Source organism: Garra rufa, chromosome 23 (genome assembly GCF_049309525.1).
Source record: "Garra rufa chromosome 23, GarRuf1.0, whole genome shotgun sequence".
Classification (NCBI taxonomy): domain Eukaryota; kingdom Metazoa; phylum Chordata; class Actinopteri; order Cypriniformes; family Cyprinidae; genus Garra; species Garra rufa.
The window spans coordinates 4906032-4916721 of NC_133383.1; the positions used below are offsets into that span (position 1 = coordinate 4906032).

The 10690-nt window shown below is 31.0% G+C and overlaps 1 protein-coding gene across 2 annotated transcripts; it reads right to left on the minus strand.

Annotated features, from left to right (window-relative positions):
* Nucleotides 1-2675: 2675 nt before the first annotated feature.
* tmed2 (transmembrane p24 trafficking protein 2) lies at nt 2676-10690 on the minus strand. 2 transcript variants are annotated; one of them, XM_073829582.1, is made up of 5 exons: nt 10390-10690; nt 9159-9351; nt 6215-6235; nt 5633-5740; nt 2676-3623 (listed from the first exon to the last, which is right to left on the minus strand). In XM_073829582.1, exons 1-5 carry the CDS (start codon nt 10567-10569, stop codon nt 3499-3501), a joined length of 627 nt encoding a protein of 208 aa, XP_073685683.1. In that variant the 5' UTR covers nt 10570-10690; the 3' UTR covers nt 2676-3498. The 2 variants fall into 2 exon arrangements, with proteins under 2 accessions (XP_073685683.1, XP_073685684.1); XM_073829583.1 differs by lacking the exon at nt 6215-6235 and having other exon boundaries at nt 10390-10687.

Below are 10690 nucleotides of genomic sequence, written 5' to 3' on the forward strand. Positions count from 1 at the left end.
ATAACTAATTACGTTACTTAGTTTTTTATGGAAAGTAATGCGTTACGTTACTTTTGCGTTACTTCTATTTTCTAAAATAGAACTTCTGTTCTATTTTTGGCAAATGTAAAAGCCTTTTTACACCAAAAGCCTCAGGCTTAGAGAAAAGTGACCCTGGACCACAAAACCAGTCATAAGGTTAAATTTTACAAAACTGAGATATATACATCTTATGAAAGCTCAATAAATAAGCTTTCTATTGATGTATAGTTTGTTAGGATAGGACAATATTTGGCCGAGATACATTTGAAAATCTGGAATCTAAGGGTGCAAAAAATTCAAAATACTGAGAAAATCACCTTTAAAGTTGTCCAAATTAAGCTCTTAACAATGCATATTACTAATCAAAAATTACATTTTGATAGGTTTACAGTAGGAATTTTACAAAAAATCTTAATGTAACATGATCTTTACTTAATTTCCTAATGATTTTTGACATAAAAGAAAAAACAATAATTTTGACCCATACAATGTATTTTTGGCTATTGCTACAAATATACCCCAGCGACTTAAGACTGGTTTTGTGGTCCAGGGTCACAAAAGTAAATTTTCATCTGTACAGGAGACCACAGAAAAAAAAAAAAAAAAAAAAAATATATATATATATATATATATATATATATATATAAATGTGTGTGGGTATATATATATTAATTAAAATAGTTAAAAATAAAAATTAAAAGTAGTTTTTGTTAATTGAAACACATCAAATATAAAAATTAGAATTAAAAAAGTCCTTAGTTTTATTTCAGTCATATTTTGAATTTCCATTAAAGTTTAAGGATTTTTTAAATCTAATTTTTATATTTGATGTGCTTCAATTAACAAAAACTATTTTTAACTTTTATTTTTAACTATTTTAATTAATATATATACACACATTTTTATTTGTATATTTTTCTTTTATTTCAGTTTTCGTAATTTTAGTACTTAAACCTGTTTTATTTCAGTCATATTTTGAATTTTCCAAAAAAGTACTAAAATTACGAAAACTGAAATAAAAGAAAATTAAAAGCTAAATAGAAATATGAAATATTACAAAAGAAAATTGCAAGAGCATATAAAATTACTACAACTTAAACAAAAATAAATATAAAAATAAAAACAAAAATAAATATTTACTATTTTTCTTTACCAGTGTTGTTGTTAACTAAAACTATTAAAATGACTTCTGTTAATTCAAAATTAAAAAGATAAAATAAAAATTGAAATATAATATAAAACATATGCACATATATAAATGCACATTAAATAAAAAAAAATGTGTGTGTGTGTGTGTGTGTGTGTATATATATATATATAGTTGGCAGCAAAGACATTGGCTAATAAAATGGGATTAAATACATAAAGGATACTTGTATTATTTAACATTTAATTATTGCAGGTTTGCGTTGAATTTCACTGTTTTTATTCATTTTGAGGAGTACTGTATCTGTTTTTTTAGCAAGTGAGATGAATTAATGCATGTTCACATTTATTCTAGAACTAAAGTAACATCTCACTCACGATTTCTCTCAACATGGGAGCAGGAGAGCTTTTAATAAATAAATGGGGGGAAAGTAAGGTTATTTATTTAAAAAAGTAACTCTTCTTGACAATTAAAAAGTAATGCGTTGCTTTACTAGTTACTGGGAAAAGGTTAGGGTTACTTGTAATGCGTTACCCCCAACACTGGGTACCACGTGACATTTCATCTATAATACTGCCTCAGGGTGTCTGGACAATAATTTAAACATGAATAAAAAATAAATAAATCATATATACTACCAGTCAAAAGTTTTTGAACAGTAAGATTTTTCTAATGTTTTTTCTAAAAGTCTCTTCTGCTCACCGTGCCTGTGTTTATTTACAATACAACAAACACAGTAATATTTTAAAATATTTTTACTATTTAAAATAACTGCTTTTTATGTGAATGTATTTTAAAATGTAATTTATTCCTTTGATGAAATGCTGAATTTTCAGCATCATTACTCCAGTCACATGATCCTTCATAAATCATTTTAATATTCTGATTTGCTGCTCAAGAAACATTTCATATTATTATCAATATTTAAAACAGTTTTTCAAGATCTTTGATGAATAGAAGGATCCAAAGATCAGAACTGATCTGAAATAAAAAGCTTTTTTTGTGAAAGAAATTAATAGTTTTATTTAGCAAAGAAGCTTTAAATTGATCAAAAGTGATGATAAAGACATTTATAATGTTACAAATAGATACAGATAAATGCTTTCTGTTTTTATTAAAGAAACTTAAAAATATACTCACTTTTCAACGTAATAATAAAAAATTGTTTTTAAAGCAGTAAATCAGAATATTAAAATTATGTCTGAAGGATCATCTGACTGTAGTAATGACACTAAAAATTCAGCTTTGAAATCACAGGAATAAATTACATTTTATAATATATTCAAATAGAAAGCAGTTATTTTAAATTGTAAAAATATTTTAAAATATTACTGCTTTTGCTGTACTTCGGATCAAACAAATGTAGGCTTGGTGAGCAGAAGAGACTTCTTTATATTAAAAACCACTGTTCAAAAACTTTTGACTGGAGTACATAGACAGCAGTAGTGTTGCTTCACATTTTAATGTTGTGCATCCAAATCTACACAGATGATAAAAAAATGAGACGTTTTAAGAACATGTTTCATGTTTATTAAATCAAATCCATATTTGACATACATATTCATTGAACTTCAGAGGTTTACAGTTTTATCATCAGTTCACCAGTAGTCTTAGCCAAATCATTTAGCATTTTCTTTAATGTAAGAGTTGGTATAGACAACAAAAATGGTACAAAACTACATAAAGTATTTCCCGTGTGTAGAGACTGGAGATAGAGAAGGAAAAGAAATTTGGCCTACCCTGCCTAAACATTTAAAAAACACACCAGAAAATCTGCAAAAGTAACTAAGCAGTTATTTTACCGCTTTACCAGCATCAGGCTCAAATATGTGCCATGGAGGTTATTGGCATGACTAAATGTGACAATGAGTGAAAATGACATGAAATGTGCTCGCAGTTTACGTCAGTACCACTGACTTGCCATTCGCTCGAGACGTCGTTCACGTTATGGTTGAATTACATCATGCTATTTTCATACAATCCTAAACCATGTTCTTATATCGGGGCAACACCACAACATCACCTTTACTTCATTCTCATAGTAATGTGCAATTGTAACAGTACTGGAGAAGAAACACCAAGCGAAAAAAATAAAAAATAAAAATCAAGTCGGGCTAAAACAAACTCACTGAATTAACAATTCAAAAATCGCACCCTTTACCGAAACAAACAATGAAGAGATCTACAACTGGGGCAAATGAAAACCAAAACAAAGACTGGTGGACTAGCGAACGACCAAGTTCTTCCCATCTGTTGAATTGGACATCCAATTCGTAAAACTGGTAAATCACGGACTCGATGCGTTTATGTTGTGGAACACAGACAGGATTTTATACGACTCTCCGCACTTCAAAGAATCTCTTCAGGTAGTAAATCTGTCCGAGGGTCATGGCCACCAGCACCAGAGCCTCGAAGAAGGACCACAGCACCACCCTGCTGTTCGTGTTGTCATTGACTAGAGGACAGAGACAAAATTAGACAGCCAGTTTAATATACACAAGTTAAAAATAGATAAATCAATAATAAAGTCAATATGTAATTATTATTACTAAAAGGCCAATTAAACTTGCATATTATAGCTGGGTTCATGTCATGTCAGAATAAAAATAAACAAATTAATTACAGTAATAATAATAATAATTATTATTATTATTATAAATAATATGCCATTTAAAAATGCAAATTATAGCTGAACTCATGTCATGCCAAAATAAAAATTTAATTAAACAAGTCCATAAAAAAGTCAATTTAAACATACAAATATTTGTGCATGTCATGCCAAAATTAATTTTAATAAATAAATACATAAATAATATTAATAATTATTAAAACATTTAAACATGCATACTATAGCTGGGTTCATGTCATGTCAAAATAAAAAATAAATATAAAAATTAAATAAAAATAAAACAAATGAATAATCATAATAATTAATATTATTATTAAAAGTCCAATTGAGCTTGCATATTATAGCTGGGTTCATGTCAAAATAAAAATAAATAAATAAAACAAATTACAAGTAGTAATAACAATAATACTAATACTAATTATTATTATTATTATTATTATTATTATTAAAATGCAGTTTAAACATGCATATTTTGGCTGAACTTAAGTCATGCCAGGATTAATTTAAATAAATAAATTATTATTATTATAATTATTATTAAAAGGCTGTTTAAACATGCATACTATAGCTGGGTTCATGTCATGTCAAAATAAAAAAATATAAAAATAAAAACAAATGAATAATAATTATTATTATTAAAAGGACATTTAAACTTGCATATTATATCATGTCATGTCAAAATAAGAATAAATAACAAAAACATAGTAATAATAATAATTATTATTTTTATTATTGTCAACATTAATAAAAGGTAATTTAAACATGCATATTATAGCTGGGTTCATGTCAAAATAAAAAATAAATAAATATAAATGAATAAATAATAATAATGATAATTATTATTATTATTATTATTATCATCATTATTAAAAGGCCATTTAAACATGCATATTATAGCTGGGTTCATGTCATGTCAAAATAAAAAAATAAAAAAAATAAAAGCAAACGAATAATAATAATTATTATTAAAACAAGGCCATTTAAACTTGCATATTATAGCTGGGTTCAAGTTATGTCAAAGTAAAAATAAATAAAAAACAAATTAATAATAGCAATAATAATAATAATTATTATTATTATTATTATTGTCATCATTAATAAAAGTTCATTTAAACATGCATATTATAGCAGGGTTCATGTCATGTCAAAATAAAAATAAATAAAAACAAATTAATAATAGCAATAATAATAATAATAATTATTATTATTATTATTGTCATCATTAATAAAAGTTCATTTAAACATGCATATTATAGCAGGGTTCATGTCATGTCAAAATAAAAAATAAATAAAATAAAAATATCATCGTTAAAAGACCATTTAAACATGCATATTATAGCTGGGTTCATGCACATCAAAATACTACTACTTCTGCTAATAATAATAATAATAATTCAAAGCCTGTCCATTTAAACATGCATATTACAGCTGGATTCATGTAATGCCAAATTTAAAATAACAATAATTCAAAGACCATTAAAACATGCATAATATAGCTGGGTTCATGTCATGTCAAAATTTTGTAAAAAAAAAAAATATATATATTATTTTTGTTATTAAAAGGCCATTTAAACATGCACATTATAGCTGGGTTCATGCACGTCAAAATTAAAATACTACTACTAATATTAATAATATTTATTCAAAGACGGTCCATTTAAACATGCATATTATAGCTGGATTCATGCAATGTCAAAATGATAAATAATAATTTAAAGGGCGTTTACATGCATATTTTTGCTGGGTTGCTTTTTTTTTTTAATAAATACTGCGAAATAATGATTGCTTAAAAAACAATAACAACGGTGGTTATGTGATCAGTGCGGATGTCTTACTTGCACGATGTATTCTCTCTCGAACCTCCATGTATTCCTGCTCATGTTTGACGGCCGTCATGGCCACCGCCAGCTCGTTGATCATCTCCTCCAGCTTATTCTGATGAGCTGCAAATAAATGAATAGCAATTCATTCATAACAATCATACCTACGCAAACACTTCTGCATGAGAGGCATGCAAATACAACAAATACAAGTTTGGAACCAACTGTGAACACCTCATGTAGACATGCAAGAGTTAACAGGTCATAAACACTCCTGTACAGAGCATAAACTAAGTACTAGAATGGCCTTTTAGTTAAAAAGGCAAAACAGGCAATGATAACTTCAAGTAAACCTCTTCTATGATAAAACACAACCATTCATGTTATATCTTGAAATCAAAACCCACACCATACTCTGGTAAGGTTTCAACACACCATTACACTGCATTTTTATGAGCTCAACAGTCAGTGAAAAGTCCAGATCATTGGTCACACTGTCATTGTACACACAGGTGCAAACTTAAGTGCAGATGCTGTTAGATTTAGGTTTAAACCTCAACAGATGTTAAAATGATCTACTGTACAGTCTATTCCTACCATCCCAGCTGTCACCACCTCCTGGACAGGGAAGAAAGCACCATTAGAGGCAAAAAAACATTCAATTATAACTCCAGTGCTGTATAATTAATTTAAAAATATTCAATTATTACATTAATAAATAAACATTAATAGAAAGAGTCATTTTAGTATTAAGATACAATTCGATTTCCCACTTATTTTGATTGATTTTACATTTACATATTTAAAGTAATTTTGTTTTTGTAATATGTATTTACAGTTTATTATTTTCATGTGAGTTTTAGTTATTGATGAGCAGCTTACTCAATGATTATATCAACACAAACATTTCTGCATATGCATCACGCAAGTACAACAACACCCATTTAATTCCTATTATAGTTTTCACTTATTTTGAATTAGTTTTTATTTTCAAATGTAATTTGTCTATGTACAGTGGTATTTTTACCAGTCGGTTATTTCTACACTGTAAAAAGTTTTCACCAGTTTCAACTTTAGTTTAGCAGCTGCCTTAAAATTTTAAGTTAAATCAACTTAAAGGAGAACTCCGGTGTGATTTTGACCTAAAGTGTATTGAATCATGATACCGAGTGTAAACGTACCTTGCATATCTCATCTCGTCTTGTCCACTGCTGTCCGAAATCTGGGGTCAGTTAGCCGATGCTCACAACAGGTTGTCAATGAGAGTCAATAGGGCATCGAAGTAGCCATGTAAATAAATCACTGTTTTACGCCATTTACGAGGCACAAAGTAGCTCCACACTTCATTGGTAGACTTCCAAGGGCCCTGACATTTAAAACGAGACATTGAGAACTCAGAAAAAGCACCGGTAGTTTATTTACAATAAGATTTATACAGACATTTTCCACCAGGAACAGACCGGTTGCCGCCATCTTAAATTTAGTCACGATAAGTCGAGTGACGAGCAGGAAGGAACTTATCAGGTTTTCAACTTATCAGGTTGTAGTTTCCTTGGTGCTCGACACTCGACTTATCGTGACTACATTCAAGATGGCGGCATTCGCTTAACTACTTGCAGTTACTGTCTGTATAAATCTTCTCGTAAATAAACTACCGGTGCTTTTTCTGAGTTCTCAATGTCTCGTTTTAAATGTCAAGGCCCTTGGAAGTCTACCAATGAAGTGTGGAGCTACTTTGTGCCTCGTAAATGGCGTAAAACAGTGATTTATTTACATGGCTTCTTCGATGCCCTGTTGACTCTCATTGACAACCTGTTGTGAGCATCGGCTAACTGACCCCAGATTTCGGACTGCAGGACACAAACCGAGATGAGATATGCAAGGTACGTTCACACTCGGTATCATGATTCAATACACTTTAGGTCAAAATCACACCGGAGTTCTCCTTTAAGTCATTTCAACTCACAAGTTAAAGGAACACTCCACTTTTTTTTGGAAATAGGCTATTCGAGTTAATAAGTTGAGTTTTACCGTTTTCAAATCCATTCAGCCGTTCTCCTGTTCTGGTGATATCACTTTTAGCATAGCTTAGCATCAATCATTGAATCCTATTAGACCAATATTACGTGATATTACTGTGCCTGCTGCGTCCATATTATGGCAACAAACTTCCTTGACTATTACACCGGAATGGGAGTGTAGTTCCTAATCTTATCGGCTTAGAAAATCGCATCTTTACATTTTCCGCCGATCTTAGTACACGATATAACTGCAGAAGAGTCAAGTTTTAAATAGGACAAATATCGAAACTCGTTGGTCATTTTTGAACGCGATGCTATTGGTCTAATAGGATTCAATGATCTATGCTAAGCTATGCTAAAAGTGACATCGCCAGAACAGGAGAACGGCTGAATGGATTTCAAAACGGTAAAACTCAACTTATTAACTCGGGGGGAGTTGGAGAATGAGCCTTTTTCCAAAAAAAGGAGTGTTCGTTTTTTATTGTCTCATTTTTATTGTAAGAAGTTAAAATGACTTGTAGTTTTAAGCTGATTTAACTTAAAATGTTAAGGCAGCTGCTGAACTTAGGTTAAGTTGAATCTGGTGAAAACTTTTTACAGTGTATCTTTTGCTGTAGTGTGTCAGTAGGAAATATCAGTTTGCATCTCCAAACATTAATTTAGTCATTAATTGTAATAATCCAGTCAGATTTTTGTTTGCACAAGGATCCAGTCTGTCTGGAATGACATGAAGAAACAGACTAAATCCAAAAGAACTGTGGCAACGTCTCCAAGACGCTTAAAGAAATCTACTTGCAAAAGTGGTTTAAAATGCAAAGGATGGTCACACCAAATTAAGTTAATAGAAGATAATTAATAAAGAGGATCTTTTTATGACATTATTTTAACAGCATCCTCATTTTACAGCATTTTTACACAACTTTTAACAGTACTGTAGCTTTGCAGGTAGGTTTCCTGAAGCATCTTGAAGACATTGCCACAGTTCTTCTGGATTTAGTCTGTCTCAGTTTGTTCTGTTTCTTCATGTCATTCCAGACAGACTGGATGATGATTAGATCAGATCATTGTGCAAACAAAAATGTCACTGGATTATTACAATTAATAGCAAAATGAATGTTTGGGAATGTAAACTGATATGTCCTACTGACACACCACAGCTAAAGATAGACATTTTTCTTTTTGTTTTGGTATTGTTGTTGTAGTTTGCCATGTTACATTAAATAAAAACAGAAATAACTAGCTAAAAAATGTGTTAAGTAATATTTGTTTATTATTTTAGTCAACTATAATAACCCTGATATTTATAGAAATCAACACATTTCAAGACAATTAAAATAATTTAGAACTAACCAGAAAACCTAACACTCGTTATAGAAATTTACACAAATATTTTATTTCTCATGACTTATCCATTTGCCTGAAAGCTTCCTGGTTTTCCAAGACCGTGAGAACTCTGCCATATGGAGCAAAAGAGAGCACACTACGAAAACAGCCTTCCTTGTGTCAGTTTATACTCTCACCCTCTGTCTCCATGTCCTGTCCTTTGGGTGCCTCGCCGATGTCGATGGTGAACATCACAATCTTAGGGGTCATGGTGGACATCTTGTTGCTGAAGCAGAACTTGTAGGTTCCGTCCATATGGGCGGCTACAGAATACTTGCCGCTGGACTCGCGGTCCCCTTTATAGATCTGCTTCCCGTCCGGACCTGTTATCTGTTCGGGACAAACAACACATTAGGTTTTGACAGGTGACAGGTGCTTAGAACTTCACTAACAGCCAGAAATAAACACTATTAATAGTTAATACCCATGTGTATCCACATATACACTACTGTTCAAAAGTTAGGGGTCAGTACATTTTTATTGTTTCTTTTTTTTAATTAAATTAATACTTTTATTCACCAATGATGTATTAAGTTAATACTTAAAAGTTAACAATAAATGATTTACATTGTTAAAAAATATTTATATTTTGAATAAACACTGTACTTTTTAAACATGTTATTCATGAAAGAATCCTGAAAAGAAAAATCACAGGTTCCAAAAAATATTTGGCAGCACAACTGTTGATATTATCCAACATTGATCATTCTAATAATAAATCAGCATATTAGAATGATTTCTGAAAGATCATGTGACACTTAAGACTGGAGAAACAGCTGATAAAAATTCAGCTTTTCATCACAGGAATAAATTCTATTTTAATGTTAAAAAAAACATAATTTTATATTTATTTTTGCAATATTACCGTTTTTTTCTGTATTTTTAATCAAATAAATGCAGCCTTGATGAGCATAAGAGACTTCTTTAAAGACTATTACAAGTCTCACTGCCCCCAAACTTTTGAACGGTGGTGTATATGCTAATTAAATTATACCTAGTGTACTAAGGAAACTATTTGGATTAATAGATAAATAGTACCAGGACTAAAATACTACAGTAATACTATGGTATTTGTGTTTAACATCCATCTGGTATCAGCAAAGACATATAAAACAAACCAAATTACTCTAGATTTCACATTGACCCTTTTAAACGTTATCAATACACACAATATAATACATTAAGACTGTACATACTCTAATAAATAAGTATTATTAATCTCTAACAGCCAGCAAATCACTTCCGGCTTCATCCACCATCTGGTGTGAGCAGACAGAGACACCTGCAAACGTCCTACAGCGCCTGTTATGTGTTATAATCGATTATTATTGACATTTATTGTTATAACAGATGTATTTTGGTGCCTACCTCCACGTCGATGTCCAGAAATCCTCCCTCTGCGACCTCAAACATCAGGCCCATTTTCGTGCCCGAGTTCACGCGCTCATAGAAACACTCCTCGGCGTGAGCGTCGATGCTCACGAAATAGCCGCTCGCCGTGTAGGACAGCGCGCCGAGGAGCACGACGAGTTCCGAGAACGTAAACATGTTTGGTGCGCTGTATTAGTGGAGGATAAAACCCATAAAAGAGACTTTACGCCGCGCTAGAGCGATAAAGGCGGAGACTGACAAGCGCTAGCTGCGCTACTGACGATGCCACGTCAAGCTT

Coding starts and splice junctions, on each gene's coding strand:
- tmed2 (XM_073829582.1), bottom strand. CDS start 10,569: ATGTTTACGTTCTCGGAACTCGTCGTGCTCCTCGGCGCGCTGTCCTAC. Junction 6,236..9,158: donor ACAGGACATGGAGACAGAGG/GTGAGAGTATAA, acceptor TTCCCTGTCCAG/GAGGTGGTGACAGCTGGGAT. Junction 5,741..6,214: donor AGGTGGTGACAGCTGGGATG/GTAGGAATAGAC, acceptor ATTTATTTGCAG/CTCATCAGAATAAGCTGGAG.